Genomic DNA, 20727 nt, shown 5'->3' on the forward strand with positions numbered 1-20727 from the left:
GGCCGTGTTACCGCTCGCATTTCAAAGCGTTTCGCTTTGCTGGCGGAACAGTTCGTGCCAAAGCAGCAGTTTCTTCGTATACATGCATTTCATTGTTGCTGCGCCCATTTTCATCAGGTGGAATTACGTGTCTGGGCTCCATCTATAGCTACCGTCGCCAGTACATTCTTATGTGGGCATAGGCGGCCTCGCGCGAGCATAACTGTAAAAAAAAAAAAAAAGACACCCTTCAAAGAAAACGTAGATGCAGTAAAACTTTTCAAAAGCATAGTGCTCGTTTCTGATGCCACATAGTCATGCGCCGTTTACCGAACAGACTCGTCAATCTGATTTCGGTGTTTTTTTTTTCTTTCCTATTCCCGTGAATCTTATTTGAAGATAACATGGTGAGAATAATAATACTGAGAAAGTAAAAATGGCAAATTCAGAAGGAACATATATTTTCTTGCACATACAGAATAGTATTGCATCGTTCACTGAGCAAGAAAGGCAGCTCAAAGCAGCTTAGCTTTTTTTCTTGCATTTTGAACTTTTTTCGTGACAAGCAGTTCACGGTTCTTCTTTCGAGAGAAGAAGTGCATGCGCATCAAACAATAGCATTTGATTATCTTTGCGGTGAGGAATTCATGGTGCTCATTACAACCAATTGCAGGCAGTGCAGTCGCATGAAGCCTGTCCAATACCATCCAGAAAATATCCCCGAACACTGACGACGTTTCAAGCGTATCGTGCACAACCTCTTCTACTTCCTTAATTAATGCGTACAGCCTAAATGAGGCCTCTCGAAGGCATCCTGGCTTGAATGACCTCAACTCTGTCAGGCGCCTCTGGTTGAGCTGTGTTTCCTCGGAGTTGAACTGATCGGGAGAAGCTGTGAGCAACGCACAGCATTCTTCGCACGTTATTGTTTTCGTGATTTTCTTGTGCACATAACCGGCTAGATAGTACACCACCATCTCATGTGCTCCAGCTTTTTGGTACCCATGATCCCGTTCGTCACAGCAAACGTCCTCGGTACAAACCATCCCCAGAAGCTTCTTATCCAGCTTTGCTTCAACGGCGAGTTTTAGCTCAGCTGCCGCTTTCGCCTTTTCAGCAAGACTTTCATGAATTGAAACGAGGACGCCCTCAGCCGGTTCAGAGCAGTTCCCCTTTACTTGCTTTTGTTCACCGCTGCCTTCATTGGCTTTCTTGCTCGCATTTGCCTTTGGAGGCGTAGGCACCGAGCACATACAGGTCGGGTTGTGAGGACAGAACACAGCTTGTGATGGACATTTTTCTAATTTTCCTGTCACACCAGTGTGAGCTACCTGAATGCCTGAACAGATTTTCAAGCTATCTGTCTCATTGAGCAGGTGCTCGACGCTAGCAGTGCTGTCTACAGTCTTATGCAGTTGCTTGTGCATCTTGGTGTAACCGTTCACAACACAGCTGCCATCATTTTTCACAATAACGGCCTTGCTCACTTTGAGCTCCCCTGCCACAAGTCGCCTGTCGAAAAAACACCGCAAGTTTGCCCAGAACATTCATCGACGATGAGTTCAAGCTTCCAGTCCCTACTAGGTAACGGCACTGTCACCAGTTCGTTCAGACAAACACCGGAGGAGTTCGTTGCTGAGGTGCTAGGTGGTGGCGTGATGCCCACTGCTCCAAGCGAATCGCCTAAGGACAAAGAGGCCTCTCCACACGAGCCACTCGAACAAGACGCACTTTCCGCCGATGCTTCCAAGCCGATTTCGTTCCGCTTTTTCAGTGATTTTCGCGTGCATGTCGTCGTTCTTGGCTTAGATATGTGCTCCGGCAAGCCAGGAAAGAGACGCGGCAACGCTCCTGGCACTAACTTCCAGTTACCACGGGGAATTAAAACCTCCTGGCCCTTTACAACATGCTTGAAATACTTTACAATGTCTTGCTCTTCGAAATGTCTTTCACGTACCTTGGACTTTTGCGTGAGGCGCCTGTCCTTGCGGTGCAGCATGTGTTCCCATTGTTTAAACTCCGTGGCCTTACGTGGTGGGGTAAAAAAATGATGATTTGCGGCGTCATTTCTGTAGCCACTCGTACATCCCGGCGCAAAACACGAAGGCATTTTCACAACAAAAAAGCGAACATTCGGAAACCGGAAGATTCAGGCGCACGTGCGGGGAACGAAATCGCTTCGAACGACGCGCGCCCGCCAAAGCACCCGCCTGTCCGCGCGCCCGATCAGGAGCAAGTGAAGAAAAGCATGACTGCAGCGCCACTAGTTCGCGTGACCGCCACCACGGCCGCCTCGGGAGCGGAGCTGTGAAACTGAATTGTTCTAAAAACGTTGACTCCGGGAAGCTGTCGATCAGACAGAGCTCTTCCTTGCTGACACAAGGCCGAGGTGCTCCTCGAGTAAATCGAAGCTGCTTTTATTCAGGCCCAGTAGAAAAGGAGCCAGACCAAAAAACTCGAAGCTTTTATCAGAGGTAGACATCGTACTTCATACCGGAAGTGGCGCCCCCATTTCGAGAGTGGACGCTATAAGAGTGCTGGGCATGATTATAGAGTCACATGGATACAACGGACAAACCATCGCTAAGATTTCAACCAAGACCGAGAACATGATCAGGTTGATTAATAGGGTTTCGAACAGAAGGGGGGACTCAGAGAGGACAATCTACGGAGGCTATTTCATGCATTCCTCATGAGTCATATAAAGTACGTTGCTGCCAGGCACACTCTTAGTATGGATTCGAAAAGAAGGAGCTGGAAACCCTGATCAGAAAAAGCGTAAAGAGGGTGTTGGGCATTCTCGGCCGAGAATGCCCAACACCCTTTCCGTTCAGTGCTTGCCGTTCAGTGCTTGTTCGCCCGGGCGAACAAGCACTGAACGGCTTATGCAGCTAGGAGTTCATAACACCCTAGATGAGATCATTGAAACCCAAGAGACTGCACAGCTAATGCGCCTGTCCTCCACGCCGGCTGGTAAGAATATTCTGTCTGTCCTAGGCCTCAGTCCGGCGCTCGTAGAGGATCACCGTTTTCAACATCCGGATGAACAGCGTACTGCCATTCAGGTCTGTCCGTTTCCGCGAATCATCCATCCTCGATAAGCACAAGGTAGGAAGGCGCCGGGCTAGGGCCATCACACTTCTGAAGAACATCACGAACGATCCTCATTCAGTGTGTTTTGTCGATGCCGCTCAGTACCCAGACAACACAAACACAACCTCAGGACGTCCTCAGTATGCTTTCGTGAGGACAATATGACGCCCTCAGAATGTCCTCTTATGGTACTAGAATGGCACTAATCCCGTCCCCTTGTCCGTACACATAACAACCTCAGCACATCCTCAATACAACACTTCAGGACTTTTTCAGTATCTTTTCAGAACAACCATTGTGTGGCCGGTTCGGTACTGTGGGCAGTGATACTACTTAGGATTTACTTCTTTTCATGATATTTCCATACATCAAAAGAAAAACACCTGCGAGGTCTCGTGTATATATACCGTATTAATCAACAGACAGGTGACAAAACAAACAAAGCTTGTTGACTGAAATTTCATCATCATCATCATCAGCCTGACTACGTCCACTACAGGACAAAGGCCTCTCCCATGTTCCGCCAGTTAACCCGGTCCTGTGCTTGCTGCTGCCAATTTATACCCGCAAACTTCTTAATCTCATCTGCCCACCTAACCTTCTGTCTCCCCCTAACCCGCTTCTCTTCTCTGGGAATCCAGTCAGTTACCCTTAATGACCAGCGGTTATCTTGTCTACGCGCTACATGCCCTGCCCATGTCCATTTCTTCTTCTTGATTTCAGCTATGATATCCTTAACCCCCGTTTGTTCCCTAATACACTCTGCTCTCTTCTTGTCTCTTAAGGTTACACCTACCATTTTTCTTTCCATTGCTTGCTGCGTCGTCCTCAATTTAAGCTGAACCCTCTTTGTAAGTCTCCAGGTTTCTGCTCCGTAGCTAAGTACCGGCAAGATACAGCTGTTATATACCTTCCTTTTGAGGGATAGTGGCAATCTACCTGTCATAATTTGAGAGTGCTTGCCGAATGCGCTCCACCCCATTCTTATTCTTCTAGTTACTTCAATCTCGTGGTTCGACTCTGCGGTTATTACCTGCCCTAAGTAGACATAGTCTTTTACAACTTCAAGTGCACTATTACCTATCTCAAAGCGCTGCTCCTTGCCGAGGACTGAAATTTATTTCACAGTAATTAATCACAACTGACAGTTTTGTCACGCATTCGAGTCCGCGTATAATCTGAAAAAAAAGCAGTATTAAGGCAGTCAACACAGGTCAATCAACTACGTTTGTAATCTTCCTCGAAAGTTCGACACAGTGTCTTCATCACCACGTGTATCGCGCCCAATGCACTCATTGGTGTTAGAGGCTCCGCTATGACAGCCTATCAGTACACTTGACACGGGCGTTGACTTGACTTGCCCGAGGTCAGGCCATGTGTCAGAGCAGAAGTAGATTCTTCCACGTTCGGACCATGCTGCTTCGAAGCACAATTGATATCTGGTGTTCCAGGCTGCTTCGAACCACACCTCGCCGCGGTCGGCTGGTGACAATGCATCCATTATCAGTCTGAACGTTGTGCAGCCCAGTGCACCCATAAACACGGCAATTTACCAGGCGTCATCATCTACAACTCACACATATCTCACTTTTAAACATGCACACAAACAACACAGGCCACGAACTTCCACTAGTACACTCCACCTTCCCAGACAGGGCCGCCGCTGCCATTTTGACAGTCAGTTGGCTTGGAATGGCTTGGCTACTTGACTATCTAAAATGGTGCCGCATAGTCAATGGATGCCAGCTGCTAGTTTGTTATTACGCACCACAGTGGCGTATAATGACTAATTTAAGGCGGTGACATTTGGGAACACACTGTTTCAAATTGACATTTCGCAATACTAGGTTTGATGCCTATGCCAATTATTGACGCGTGTCTCATTAAGCGAAACGCGTAATTTGAAAATTTTCTGCCAAAAAAGAAACAAACAAGGTGAAAATATACAATAACTTTATGACTGTATGAAACGAACGTGTGAAGAACGTTTTCACATATGAAATGCATCTATTTGGTGCGCAAAGGTCTTGAGGAATTATATCTAAGTGCTCAGTGCAATGTTCTGTCATCCCCGAAAGGTCCTTGACAGGACCTTTTCCAGAACAGTTGTTATCCTAAGAAAGCACTCGAAGAAAGATTTGAACCGGCGCTCGCACGTTGCTTTTGTCCTCTCCAAAACGTCCTTAAAGGTACTTTTTCAGGATAAATTATTGTCCTCAGAAAGCACTCGAAAAGACATTTCTGGGTCAAACCAGCTTGTGTCGTCCTCAGTAAGTACTAAGGTCAATGAGAACTGTGCGAGGACGATTGTACCATATGAGGACGACCTCAGGACATCGAGTGTTGTCTGGGTACGGTCGCTCAGCTAGGCTTTCTGTTATTTCCGTCAATCATATGGGTTCCATTATAAATGCTGCGTCAGTTAGGAACTCTATATACTCCCTCAAGAGCCGAACAGTTGTCAGTAGCCCTTGCCCTTTTGGATGACAGTAGATCGCCATTCTTCACCGACTCAAGGTCAGCGGTCAAGGCTTTCGCCTCTGGTGCCGTCTGTACTGAAGTAAACTACTTGAAAATAGGGCACTTTCTCCACAAACAGTTACGTGGTTTCCTGCACATCTCGAACCCCTACTGGACTCTCTAGTGAAACTGAATGGCACTGCTCACTCCCGGGCGCGCGCACTGACCCTCCATGCTGGGGAGGACGTAGGTCCGCCGGTTGGCAGTGAGATGTTTAGGGACGCTTTAATAATATTGAATGAAGTGGCTAAACACTACCAGTTGAATAGGCGGTCATTTGCTCCTCCGCACAACAAGTTGTCTAGACCTCAGGCCATCACGTTTAGAATGCTCCAGACCAGGTCCTCTCCAAGCCTATTTTTCCTCAGCATAGTATTCTCAGAGGCTTTTGACTCTACTTGATTGTGGTGAGTTTAGTGACTTAGCACATACGCTTTGGCAGTGCCCCTTGTTACGGGGCCCAAGTCGGCTCACAGAAGAAGATTGGGACTCTGCCTTACGACGTTCAGAGTTGCTCACAACTACGGGCTGTCCAGAGAGCCCACGGTGCAGCGGGTAGGCTAGGCCTTCCCGTTCCTACGTGAGAGCGGCCCGTGACGTTGCTCTAAAGGAGTAGCGTTTCTCAGGACCCAAGAAAGTTCCTGCCTGTCTAAATCATTGATATTAAAGCTCACTACATTTAGAGGACATACCAGGCCGTTTTGGGGAAGGGAAGCCCCCTAGCAAGATTAGAAGACGTGTAGAACCTAGTAAACCCTGCTCATTTGAAGTGACAGCGAAAAAGCTTTATATGTTCTGTGTCTACGATTGGGAATTTTTCGGCATGGATTTGAGATGGAATGCTCAAAGGCCTTGCTATATACCATAGGACACCTTCAGGAAGCTCTCTCCTGTGCACTCTTAGCACTGTGGAGTTATAGCTATCTACTTAAATTTAAATAATGCAGCCTATATTTTGCTTACTGGAAGCATTGAGTGTTCCCTTAATTCATGTAGATGTGAAATGTGCTCGACTTCCTTATGTAATATACTTTTTACTTTTCAGTAGAATAGCTCAAATGGGGTTTAAGATGATGGTGCTACTCTTCCTGGATTATTTAAAACTGATTTAATCAAAAGTAAGATAAAAAAATTTTGCGTCGGCCGGGAATCGAACCCGGGTCAACTGCTTGGAAGGCAGCTATGCTAACCACTATACCACCGACGCTTATGACGGCGTAGTTGCAACAAAGCCTTTGTAAACCTTTGTCTTAAAAAATTTACTACACAGGTTGCATATTGTATTTATTTAGAAAGTTGAGCATATTATTTCAATAATAAAACTAAATAGTTATTATTTTAAGCGTTTATAATCTAACAAACGCTGAGCGTGATACGATAGTACGGCTTAGCTCAGAACCGGTAAACTTGTGCAGGTTTTGTTTTCGTGTTATCGTTTTCCGTTGCGGGCACGTTACGATCGGGGAGGAGTGAGAGGAAATGCGCTATCAAGTAGGCGCGCTGACACACAGTCACGCAGCACATTGCGTTCCTGCAAAGAGATGACGTCGAGTTCATAACCAAGCGCCGTCAATCTACGTAGCTTGCGGCTTCGTTATGTTGAAGTTCAACGATCGTGTGCGGGATTTCGTTAAAGGTCTGTCAAATGCGCACTCGCATTCGTAGCGGGGTGTGGTGAGGTTGAGCAGGTTTGAACAGTTTGTGATGATTCGCGGCACTGACTCTATAACCTCGGCGATTGCGCATAGTGATGACTTCTCGCTTCTTCGATTCCAGATGTCAACACATTCCTGAGCGTAGATTTGCACAATGAGACGCTGTCGCCAGCCGCGTCGTCGGCGAAAACGGAACTTCAGCAGAAACTGCAGCGGCTGTGTCAGGAGTATCCGCGCCTCCTGCTATCCCTCGACATTACGAGCGCCGAGCAAATGCAAGGATGGAAGCTTCCTCGCCCCCTGTCGAGCCCGCACCCTTACATCGACATGCAAGTTGGAGGTGTGCTGGCTGCGCCGCGGGATGTTCCAGTGGAGAAGTCGCCGAACGCTGACGATTCAAGCAACGGTACGTGCTTTGATATTCCCGTGGCAGTGTTACGAGGAACACTTCCATCGGACAACACAAGAACAACCAGCAAATATATTTTATTGTGGAGCGGCCGTAGCTGCTTTCTAGCTACAGAGGTTGTTCACCAGTCAAATTCGCCGGTGGAGCCACTGAAAACAATTTAGCGTGTGCTTGTTTTGTCAGTACTTTTACTTAAGGGTACGCGACACGAGAAATTGTTGACCTTATTTAATTATTCTTATTTTCACGTCTCCCGCAGATTACGTTTACTCCGAGGCTGTACTGGCGGACGACGCCCCAGGGGAAGTCGCTGAATCAGCAGGTGCAAAAACATCGAAATCGGGTCTATCGAGGACGTCATCAGAGCTTGAAGAACTGGCTGAGGATGGTAAGCGTCTACATGAAAGGCAATCGATTGAACTGGCCATGGTTTCTGTGCTACACAAATTTTTAATTTGTTTTTCGTTTTTTGTTGCATGCTTGATTTCGTTACCCTCATGTTACAATTAACAAGAAGAACGTAGGGGCACAGCTTCTATTAGTTTCAAACCTATGAAGGTAAGAAAAAGAATAGAAGAAATTATTTTTAATTTTAGTTGACACGCACAAATCAGTCAGTCTACAACACAACAATTTGCTGTCGGTGGAAACCACTACATCCGTATTATGCAGTATTCACTATCATTCGCCCGGTAGCAGCAACTGTTCTTCAGTTTACATTCTTGTATATTTATGTAGATGTACGTATATGAAAGACACCCCAGTGAACTGGACGCAATTACTGGTGCTACACAAAAGTTTTCTTAAATTGTTTCTTGGCTTGTTTGCTACCCCTTATTAACACTTCCTCAGCCAAGAGAATGTTAGCCAATAGAGCTTGTTGCCATGGTAACAGATGCAGAACATCCTTTTGTCCAACACCAACATCTAATACATGAACTTTGAGTAAGCAGCCGACCAGTAAGCCTTCATGTGTTACCTAAAGGCATCAAACCTGCCCAGAGTCAAGACCGTCATTATGCAATTAACAAGTAGATGTCCCAAAGATGCAGATATTTTTTTTTAGCCACAAGCATATGAAGTCTGCAGGTAATGAACCCGAGATAAACTGTTATTCATAATGCATTACAAGTATTTTAATCGAGAGGAGGAACAAGCACCTAAGAGCAACAAGCAAACATTTTATTGTGAAAGAAAGGGTAGACATATTCAATAAAGAATCGCGGGTCCTTTGAAATATATAAAAGGTATAAAAAAATACGTAACCTTGATACACCTTTTCTACTTAAAGAGAATGGCTTTTCAACATGCATACGCTGTTCCCAACCCTAACTTATTACTTTATAACTTCTTTTTATTCAGACTTTGTTTGTCTTGTATCGAATCTGCTACAAAAATGTGAATGTTATTGCAGGCCCCCTTATTGACATTCCCGCAAGTGAGATGTCCAAGGCTGACAAGACAGGGTTGCTTGAGAAAAAAGGAAAAGGTTTGTGGATACATCTAATCAGTTTGCAAGCTGGAGTGCTGCGTGTGACTACTAGCAGCATTTCTTTCGCAGCGTTCAGTCTTGACACGGAGCCAGAGTTACACGGATCTAGAGTGTAAATGCAGCCTTGTCCAATTTACACTGTTTCATTGGCTGTTCTGTCTTGTGCAGAGAGACTGGGAGGCCTGCTTAGCCCATTCCAAAAGCGCTGGTGTGCTGTTCGTGATGGCTACCTCTTTCTGTACGAGAAGCCAACTGATAAGCGTCAAAAGGGGCAGATAGCACTGGACATGTATGAGGCACGGCCTTTTGTGTACGCCTCCAAAGATGCTTCCAAGAAGGACGCTGCCTTTGAAATCGTCTGTCCTGGGAAGAAAACCTATCAGGTTAGGGCTGATTCATATCTTTTAAGCTATGCTTCTAAGTGAAATACAGAATTTCCAGGGGTAAACTGCTTGCTGTTCTTCTTCTTAATCCTCCTATAAATATTGTGTTGCATTATTGTGGATTCAAACCAGAGGGTGTGTTGGAAATTGTTTGAACCTCCCGCGCGAATAGCGCGCGCACCAAGAGACGGAGAACGACGAGGAAGAGGAAGAGACCAGCCGAAATAGAACACGCTCTTTTACCATGGATGCTGGCGTTTGCGTCTCCTTCATTTGGTGCCTTTAAACTCCGAAGCGTGGTTTTCCCACATCGATTTTGGTGCCGACGACCCGGGAATCAAGCCTACAACGACCCGAGCCTTTCATTCCTGGTGTGGGTGAGCTGCGCTGCGAGCTAGACCGACATGGAGCGAGCGAAGAGCAAGCGGGCCTCGCGGCGATCGATGAACACGAGAATCATCAACGAGGTCAACCAGGTGCTCCAGTCCAATGAGTTCGAGCTTTCTGGACTTCGAATGCTGCACGGCCGCCTACGCGCCAGCAACGTGGAACTTAAAGCCTTGAACAACGAGGTTGAAACCCTGATCACTGACGACCTGGCGGCAGACGACTATGAGGTGGTCATGCAATACGATGACGCCGCTAACAGTACTCTGGCGTTGCTCGAGCACCACATTGAAGTTCTGAAGACTTCTGCTACGCCGGCGTCGTCTACAACTCCAGCCATGGGCGCAAGGACCTGTGAGGGTGCACCGAGCGAGCATGAACGACTTCCACAACGTGAGTTCGGCGCACGACTTCCCAAGCTGGAGCTTCTTCGTTTCGATGGAAACGTGATCAAGTGGCAACCCTTTTGGGATATGTTCCTGCACTCCGTGCACGAGAACCCAAGGCTGTCCAACACAGACCGGTTTCACTACTTGGCCTCACTTCTAGATGGACCTGCAGCTCAGGCCGTCGCCGGTATTCAGGTGACAGATTCTTGTTACGATGACGCGCTGGAAATTTTGAAACGTCGGTTTGGAAACAAGAAAGTCATTGAGCAGAAGTACTTAGGAAATTTGCGCACGCTCAAACCAGTGAAATTAGCGAGTGATGTCACTGCTCTGCGCAAGCTTTTCGACACAGTTCAACTAAACAGGAGGGGACTGCGTAGTCTTGGAATCACGGAGTCATCCTACGCGGCTATGCTGAATGAAGTTCTGCTCAAAGTCATACCAGCTGACATTGTCGTAGAATACTTCAAAAAAGAAAGTATGGAGAACACGACGGAAACGAGCCAGGCTTCATCTGATCAGGAACTTGAGCAGCTGATGAAATTTCTCCGCATCGAAGTTGAATGTCGAGAAAAGAGTTCTTTAGTGAACAATTTGCCAACGACATCGAACAACAGCGTACCTGTATTAAATAGATCATTCAAGAAGCAGTCCGCGACTCCTACAGCATCCGTTCTTCAAAACAAGACACTATCTTCCCCCTCGTCCTGTTTTTTCTGCGCTGCTACCGATCACAAGACAGAGGACTGCACGAGTGACATGACTCTGGCCGAGAAGCGCAACAAACTTGTAACAGACGGTCGATGCTTCCGGTGCACGTCAAAAGGACATCTGGTCCGCAATTGCCGGCGGAGAGTGCACTGCCAAGCATGCAAGCGCAGACACGCCTCCTCGATGTGCAATGCTAGTAGTTCTGAAACACCATCAGTGACTAATGCTCAGAAGAAACCGAATGCTACGGTGCAAGTTTCCACTCAGAGAGCTTCAGTTCCCCGACTCATCAATGATGTTCTTCTCCAGACTTTTCGAGCTTGGGTAACGACTTCATCTCATTGTTGCTATATACGCGGTGTTCTCGACAACGGAAGCCAGCGAACGTTCGTCACTGAGAGCGTCGCTTCCAAGCTAAGTCTACCTGCTGTTGCCGAGACCGAACTCGCCATCAGTGCGTTTGGTAGAGCGAGCGACCCAACCCGACGATTCAAAATGGTCAAGATCACGCTCCGCAGTCAGCACGACGACCTAACCATTGACATTGAGGCCATAGTGGTGCCCTTTATTTGCGAGGAGATGATTGAAGCACCAAGGCAGAGTCGTCTTCTTCAAGCCATCGCAGCGGAGGGGAAACATCTGGCTGACGCAGTCGTTTACCCGAGTGTAGATTGTGAGCCAGGTGTGAGTGTCCTCATTGGATCGGACCAGCTTTGGAAGTTGATGCCCAACACGAGTGAAGTGAGGTGGGATGAAGAAAACCCTGCCTTACTCGCCATTAACACAAAGATGGGCTGGACTCTCCAAGGCCCCTTATCTGGTGGTGGAAGCACGAGTAACAAAGCAAGCACCCAAGTATGTGTTCTTCGAACAGGTTCCCACGAAGACGACCAGATCGCCTTCCCATTACAAAGATTTTGGGACCTCGATGCTATCGGAATTGCCGACACGCCGACGTCTCAGTGCAACGCAGATATTTTGGAAGAATTCAACAACACTACCAGGCTTCGGAAAGGACGCTATGAAGTTGCGTTGCCATGGAAATCACCTCTCGTCGACATGGCCGACAATCGCAAAGTAGCCCTTTCGAGGCTCCATGGACTCGTCAAGCGGCTGTCACCAAACGACGAAGCCATGAGAGCCTACGATAAGGCTATCAGGCAGTATGAGGTGGACGGTCATGCTGAAAAAGTTGAAGATGCCCCTTATTGTACACAGCACCTATACTACATGCCGCATCGAGAGGTAATCCGCGAAACATCTACGACGACGAGACTTCGCGTAGTCTTCGACGCATCATCGCATGCATCAGGAGCTTGTTCTCTCAACGAACAACTCGAAAAAGGTCCTAATCTGAATGCTGACCTTTTCAAGGTTTTGATCCGGTTTCGCCTTTTCGCCATCGGAATTACAGCAGACGTGCAGAAGGCGTTTCTACAAATCAGCATTCGAGAAGAAGACAGAGATGCTCTTCGTTTCTTGTGGTTTGAAGGGCTACCAATGTCAGGCAGACCACTGCCAAAAATACAAGAAATGCGAATGACCAGAGTTCCATTCGGCACCTCCGCAAGCCCTTTCCTATTATCTGCAACGTTGAAATACCATTTCGATCACGTTGAACAAATTTACCAAGTAACGGCCGCAAAACTGAAGGCAAGCTTCTACGTCGATGACCTAGTTTTCGGAGCTTCAACGACAAAAGAAGCGCTACAACTCTACGAAGAGACGAAGGCCATAATGGAGCTGGCCGGAATGAAAATGCAGAAGTGGTCAACAAACTGCGACCTGTTAAGAGAGAAGCTCAAGCAAGCAGGAGAGACGTCAGCTGAGCAGGTCACACAATCTAAGGTTCTTGGGCTATCCTGGAACTACACCGACGACACCATTTCGGTGAAAATTGACTCTGTGACGAAAGTCTTAAAAGCGGGACTTTGTACCAAGCGAACTGTGCTTCAGGCTTCATCACGAATTTTCGACCCCTTGGGACTGCTAGCACCGTTCACCATTCGAGTTAAAATACTTTTTCAGAAGATATGGATGCAAGGACTCGATTGGGAAAGCGTTCTCCCCGAGACATTGAAGATCGAGTGGGACAAGTGGACTGTCGAACTTCAAGACCTCAAAGACTTTAGAACCAAGAGGTATCAACTAGACAACAGCAGCCCTGATAAAAGCACTCACCAGCTGCATATATTCACGGACGCTAGCCCGTGTGCCTACGGAGTAGTGGCATACATACGAGTGGAAGACAGTACCGGAGCGGTTCGACTCCAGCAGCTGCTCGCTAAGTCTCGGGTCGCTCCAATCAAGGGTCTCACTTTACCACGCCTGGAACTCGTCGCTGCGGTTCTTGGAGCTCGACTTCTTAAGCTACTTGTGGATACTTTGCCACACACAAATATAGAATACTTCTGCTGGACCGACTCCCAAGTTTGCTTGAGTTGGATCAAGTCTACAGCCACCAAGTGGAAGCCCTTCGTTTGTAACAGGGTAATTGAGATCCAAGGGCTCACAGACCCGAGTCGCTGGAGACATTGCTCTGGAAAGACAAACCCAGCCGACTTAGTTACAAGAGGGATATCAGCGCATCACCTTTGTACTAGCGATTTATGGTGGCATGGGCCTGACTGGCTATCTGGTACCCAAGAAACGTGGCCGGCAAGTGAAGCTGGTCCTCATGAGTCAACGGATGAACTATGTAGATCAAACGACGAAGACACAACAGTTTTGGCTTGTCAATGCTCGCAAGCAGAGCCACTTTTCGAGCTCGACAAGTACAGCAGCTGGATACGAGTTGTTAGAATCACAGCTTGGATTCGAAGATTTATTCACAATTGTCGAGTGCACACCAGTCGTCGTCTGATGGGCCCACTCACTGCCCCTGAGATAAAAGAAGGCGAGTTTACATGGATGAAGAATGCACAAGCGGAAGCCTTTAGTATAGAACTCGCCTCATTGTTAAAAAACCAACCATTAGCTAAGGCATCCCGAATTCGTAATCTGCATCCATTCCTGGACAATGATGGGATTTTAAGAATCAAGACCCGGCTTGACAACGTAAAAACATCAGAATACGTGAGGTGCCCGATTCTACTACCAGCTGACCACCGCTGCACATACCTCATCATCGACCGCACGCACCGGCGCCTGCTGCACAGTGGTGTAAACGATACCCTTTCAGAGCTACGCGAGTGTTTTTGGGTGATTAAGGGCCGCCAGTGTGTGAAAAAAGTGCTCTCTAGGTGCAAAGTGTGTGCTAGATTCAAGCTCCAACCTGCAACAGCCCCTACCGCACCACTGCCGACCGACAGGGTTAAGAGATCACACCCTTTTCAAGTTGTGGGTGTTGACTTTGCTGGTCCCGTTTTTGTGAAAGGAACCAGTCCCGTGAAGGCCTATATCGTTATTTTTACGTGTGCCGTCGTTCGGGCGATCCATTTGGAGTTGTGCTCCGATATGACGGCGGGGTCATTTTTAATGGCTTTCCGTCGGTTTGTGTCGCGACGCGGCTTGCCTAGTGTTATTTATTCCGACAATGCTCTAGCTTTTCATGCTGCCAGTCGCGACTTAAAAGTGATGTACAGAGCTTTGAGAGACTTCCAAGTACAGGACTTTTGCTCTAATAACCACATTACCTGGAAATTCATTGCAGAACGTAGTCCTTGGTGGGGTGGATTTTGGGAGAGGATGATTCGCACTGTTAAAAGCTGCCTACGGAAAATTCTAGGGAAAGGTTGCTTTGATTTCGAGCAGCTTGTGACCATTCTTGCCGAAGTAGAAAATGTAGTGAATTCTAGGCCATTAACGTACCTCTCCGCTGACGCTACCGATCCAGCTGTACTTACACCTTCGCACTTTCTAACCGGTAGGAAGTCTACTACACTGCCTAGTGCTAATACTGCTGAAACGTCGGGAACTCGCTCCGATACTTTAAAGCATTGGAAGTACAGGCAGCAAATAGTGGCTGATTTTTGGAAGCGTTGGTATAAAGACTACCTCTTGTGCTTGAGGAGTGCACACATTAGGCGAGTACAGCCTTGCAACCAGCTTAAGGTTAACGATGTAGTCGTCATTAAGGAAGACAAGGTGCCCATAACTTTTTGGAAAGTTGGTAGAGTTACTGACGTGTACTTATCAAGTGATAATCACGTTAGAGCCTGCAAGATTGTCTTGGCAGGAGGTACGGAAGTTACGAGGCCAGTACAACTTTTATGCCCGTTGGAGCTGGGCGATTGAACTTTCGGGCGCGGAGGATGTTGGAAATTGTTTGAACCTCCCGCGCGAATAGCGCGCGCACCAAGAGACGGAGAACGACGAGGAAGAGGAAGAGACCAGCCGAAATAGAACACGCTCTTTTACCATGGATGCTGGCGTTTGCGTCTCCTTCATTTGGTGCCTTTAAACTCCGAAGCGTGGTTTTCCCACAGGGTGGTTCTGACACACCTCGGAGTTAATGTTTCAACAACCTAATGTTCACCACACTTGCGTACTTCAATTTTTTTTTGTATTTTGATTAGTATGCAGAATGAGTGCCGTATGCCACCACAGTGCTTGATTCACGCACCAAAATAAGTCGATAATATTTTAAATGTCCACCTCTGTCATTGCAAGATTCCTTTTTAGTATGATTCCTGCATATCACTATTGTTTAGTGATTTACACATTGCATATTTTCTTGAAACATAGTCTTTCAACTAGGTTATAGTATTATAATATGTGGATAATATTGGGTTATGTGCAACAGATAATAATTTCCTAAGCTTTGTAGCAATTCGAAGGCCAGGATTAAACTTGCCTAATCTGTTTTAAAAAGCTGTCTCGTTTAGAGGTGCCTTTTTAAGTTTGCTTCTTCACTTAATCACTCATCTTATTTTCTAAAAATGTACAACATTCAAAAGAATATTAATTAGTATAAACAAGGATTGCATAGTTCAGGATTCCACTAGGAATCCTAGGTGATGATTTTTTATGCATACTACATACTTGCCAAGTTAGGAGATAACTTATTGGGCTTTTCAAGTGCAAAAATAGAAAGTTTCAGGTACAGAAAAGTGGGTAGGCCTTTCTTATGGGTACATATGCTACAGCTACTAATAATAATATTTCATTGCCCCGCCGCTGTGGTCTCGTGGCTATGGTACTCGGCTGCTGAACCCCAGGTAGCGGGATCGAATCTCGGCTACAACGGTTGAATTTCCGATAGAGGCGGAAATTTTGTAGGTCTATGTGCGCAGATTTGGGTGCACTAAAGAACCCCAGGTGGTCAAATTTTCCAGAGCCCTTCACTACGGCGTCTCTCATAATCATATGGTGGTTTTGGGACGTTAAACCCCACATATCTAATAATGTTTCATTGCCTCAAGCCTGCAATTAAGACGAGTTAAATGTCATCTTGAGCACCCTTAACAAGAGATTAAAAGATTTGACAGGATTAAGTCTGCACTGTGGCTGTTACACGTCGAAATTTCCAATGAAATATCTTGCATTTCAGTTCATCGCTTTCAACATGAAAGACATGAAGCAGTGGATTTCAGCCATTGAAAAGAACAGCCAAATTTCTTCACCCATCTCATGTAAGTGTTTATCTGTCATGTTCAGGCTCAATTTTCAACCAAGCAAAAGAAGCATACATCTCACCAAACGCTGCAGTTATGAAGTAGATGGCTTGGACTTTCTCTGAATTTACAAGGCATTGTTCTTGAATAAATGCAGTGTTTCAATTTGTAAAGTAATTCTTGAAAAAGCTTCATGCATTTTAGGTCTGTTAATAAGCGAAGTACTCGTTCGATACCTTAGCACTGTGAAAGTGTATTTATGGAATCACTTTGTTTGTTGATACTTTGTTCCCGTGCAACATAACACACCACATATCATCATCATGTTGATCCTTTTGTAAAATTTATATCAAGCTGTTCGATGAAACAGTACTCCATTCATACTGCCTCAGCTACATTTTGCTGATAGGTATTCATTTAGATTAGACAAGTTAAACAGCTGTTTCTGAAGGCCCTACAGAACAGTTGTAGAGTTGACAGTGTGGCTTCTGGTTGTTTGCAGTTTCTGTCCCATAAAAATGTTCTATTTTCTGATTCTGGCCTTGGCGTTGAAACTGAATGTGGCTTTTTCGATTACACTAAGGCGTTTGACATTGTTCCACATGTCTCACTCACTTGGAAGTTTAACCTGCTTCATATTCATCCACTTATTTTTAATTGCATATAGATTGCAGTTGAACTCAATATGTTGTTAATAACCGCTCACCCGCTACTTCTCCGATAACTTCTGGTGTTTCCCTGGGATCGGTGTAGGTCTCATCAGCTTTTTTTTTATTTGTATTAGTGATGATGTATTTCCTGCAGTTAGATTGCAGACTGTCTACTTTATGTCCTTAGCACAATTATTAGCCAGAGCCTTAAAATATATGAGATATGTATCACAGGGGTGTAATTGCTGGCTCATTTTGCCACTAAATGTAAAAGGATGCTTCTTTTTTGGCAGGTTTAAAAGCTCGATTGTGCACATCATGCGTTGATATTCTTAATGGTGCCCCTTTCATCTGTCAACACTAAAACATATTTGGCCTTCATATTTATCTCTGTGGAGAAAAGTGTACATCGATGAGATTGCCATCCATCAAAGCCCTAGTATGAAATCTGCATGCACCATTTTAGATTGCAACTAAAATAGCCATTTGCCAGGGTTGCCACTGACCTTTGAGTGAAATTCACTAAATGACTAGCGAAATGTCGGCAAAAGTCGCCATTTTTGTTCAAAATTTGCCAAAAAGGTCGCCACGGTAAATACGTGCGGCGTGCTTAGTGATGAAAATTCCAAATTATGTATAGCTACGTGGAGCACGGTTCCATCCATAAACCCAAAATATAATAGATGTTTTTTATTGCTAGTCACATCGCCCACTTTACCATGGGAGCACTGAGAAAGGGCATGAATGCACTAGCAGCGTCCCTGAATGCTAGCGCCTCATAACAAAAGTTTGTGATTGTTTCAGCTGTTGCAAATACAGGATGAAGCAGTCGCTACAACAAGTGAGGGACACCGTGCGTAGCCCTTCTGCAGATTTGGAGAATATCGCTGCAGTAAAATCATAACTCCGATAATTGAAAAACTTAATTGAAAAGCAATAGAACTGAATTCAAAAATTACTGAGTAACCGTCGCAATGCCAGCACCACACTTTCTGTGTGGTCATGCTTACGCTATACATTCAACTCACTGTAGTTTCTGAAGGCTGGCCAAAGAAGGCCAACTTCTTGGCCCACCCGGAAAGTATGGTAATAGCAAATTTGAATTTAACATACCAAATTAAGGGGTACTACAGTAAAGAAGTCGACAAGCTATTCTCGACAGCTGGAGCTGCGATCTGAACACGCGGCCTAACTGTCGCCTAGCCACTTCACTAATGCAAAACTTTGAAGATGCTTTTGGGTGCTTGTAGGGCCTAAAAAACGTAGTATAACACCACCGCTTCACAACACGCACAGCACTCCACTGACCTAAATTGCTGGGAGGTTGCTGGCAGATACGCCAGTGCCTCCAGGATCTAGGTGAATTGAGCAGATACACACAAGAAACAGGACATACTAAATTGTGCGTAAAGTGTGCCTTCTACTGGTGGGTGTAAAACTAAGAAAGATAGAAAAAATGTTGTTGCTTATACATTTTGAAGACACTAAGTATAGAATGCATAACTCAGTCAAGACCTGAGCTGAAAATCGCCAAAAATGTGCCATGTCATCATTCATATTTTTAGGTCACCATGGGCCTCTCGAATTCGCCAGTTGTGAAAAATAGCCATCAGTGGCAACCCTGCCATTGTCCTACACTCAAGAGCCCTGAAAGCACTTTATTTGGATATAATTGTGAACCATGCTCTTTTAATATCATCTTGGCTGTATTTTGCTGGTAGTCATTCGTATTCTAGGTTAGATAATTCATTTATACGTCTCAAACGTTGAAGGAAAAAAGGCATTCTATTATCGCTACCCTGTGGATGAGCTATACTAAAGTTTATTGCTTTTCAGCGCTTCTATACTTGCATAGTGCCGCAATAGTCATATCTCTCAAAAGAGATTTCCTGTCATTATTTTCTCTCGATATTGCCAATAGGGGAACATATATGCTTTGTATATACTGAAGGAAAATTTTCAAAGCATGAATGCCTTTTGCTACACCTTTCGTAACACACTGTTGGAGTTGTGTGAACTAAAATGTTGGTGTGTTATGGCATCTGACACTAGAGATACCGATGCACATGTGGAAAAAAAAAGAAAACTTCCGGAGTACACTAAATGATATTGGCTAGAAAAGTAATTCTGTCGAATACAAGATTTTATTTTCTTGCACAGCTGGAGATTTGCCCCAAGAAAATCCTGCGGATGTGCAGCAGCCAGCTACCCAGCCACCTGCACGCAAGTTGTCTTTGCCGAACCCTCGTCAGGAGCTTCCACGTGTGCCACCTGCACCAATCTCGTCTGAAGCAGACAGAGAGCTCGAGTATGAGTATGTCGAACGCCCGCCAACCATACCTGCTCCGCCAGAAGAAGAGGAGCCTCTTTATGAAGACGGAGAAAGCTATTTCTCGGACGACACGAAGACGAGCAGCCAGACAGATGAGGAAGTGACAAGCGACTACGAAAGCTGGTACCAGGCTATCTGGGATTGCCACGCCGGACAACCTGATGAACTTTCCTTTAAGCGTGGTGACTTGCTAAAAGTTGTCAGCAAAGAGTATGATGAACACTCTTGGTGGGTCGCCCAGCCACGTGGCAACAAGGGATCTGTGGGCTTTGTGCCAAAGACATATCTCATGGCAGCCTATGAGAAAGTGCAGTGATGTTCTCATAGATGATCAGGCTGTATTTTCATCACATTTGTTGGGATGCTGAAGTGAGTGTGAAGTGTGATGTGTGACGAGAATGACTTTACATGCTTTTTCTATGCACAGAGTAGTAATAGCGATTGTCATAGAAATAAAAAGATTAACCAAGTTTTACATAGTGGTAATAAGAGTGATCAGATCCATTAGAATCAAATTATCAGTAACGAATAAAACTTAGTGTTCGAGCTTTCTTTTTTTTTGCTAGCTGTGGGTGTAATTGCCTTACCTTCTCTATTGATTTATTTCGCGTGCCTTCAATCGTTACATCATTAAAGAGAGGAGTGTGGTACATGCACAAAACAATAGCAAGGGTTATTATAAAGTTATATAACGCTAGCAATGAGTCACTAGACATAATCATTGAATAAAATGATTGCAAGAATACTTGGAAATAAATGGAGTGGCATACGCAATGGGCATCAGAATAAAAAAAAGCAGAAAATGTTTATCTGTAAGAAAAGAACAGTGGGGCCACATGGTGTTGTACCAACTGACTTGAAAATAACAAAGTTCCTTAAGTGTTCAATTGTAACAATATCGGTTGGAATGTTGTTCTAGTTGTTCATCACGAGTAGAATAAATAATGTGTCCGAATGACAAAAGTAGCATACTTTACGACAGTGACTAAGTTGCGATGACATAAGCAGGTGCTAAAATGAACTCGCTGCGATGATATGGTCAAAGGATATAGTCTTGGAGGGGTACGGAGAGCAATCAACCAGTGTGTCAAGTCAACATTTGAGAATGTCTTCAATGTGAATATGCAGTAACGTTTTAGTGACAGAGTGCCACCAGGGGGAGGGCCTGGAAC

At 45.5% G+C, this 20727-nt stretch overlaps 1 protein-coding gene and 1 non-coding gene across 2 annotated transcripts; one reads left to right on the forward strand and one right to left on the reverse strand.

The window, feature by feature from the left end:
* Positions 1-6727: 6727 nt before the first annotated feature.
* On the reverse strand, positions 6728-6799 carry TRNAG-UCC (transfer RNA glycine (anticodon UCC)). The gene has a single exon. It is a non-coding gene; the product is annotated as a tRNA-Gly (tRNA).
* Positions 6800-7043: 244 nt separating this feature from the next.
* LOC119174947 (src kinase-associated phosphoprotein 2) lies at positions 7044-20030 on the forward strand. Its single transcript, XM_037426088.2, has 7 exons — positions 7044-7228; positions 7369-7653; positions 7916-8044; positions 9071-9145; positions 9317-9531; positions 16510-16591; positions 19384-20030. Exons 1-7 carry the CDS (start codon positions 7189-7191, stop codon positions 19869-19871), a joined length of 1314 nt encoding a protein of 437 aa, XP_037281985.2. The 5' UTR covers positions 7044-7188; the 3' UTR covers positions 19872-20030.
* Positions 20031-20727: the final 697 nt, after the last annotated feature.

The sequence above is a fragment of the Rhipicephalus microplus genome, chromosome 5, assembly GCF_043290135.1.
Source record: "Rhipicephalus microplus isolate Deutch F79 chromosome 5, USDA_Rmic, whole genome shotgun sequence".
NCBI classification, from domain to species: Eukaryota; Metazoa; Arthropoda; class Arachnida; order Ixodida; family Ixodidae; genus Rhipicephalus; species Rhipicephalus microplus.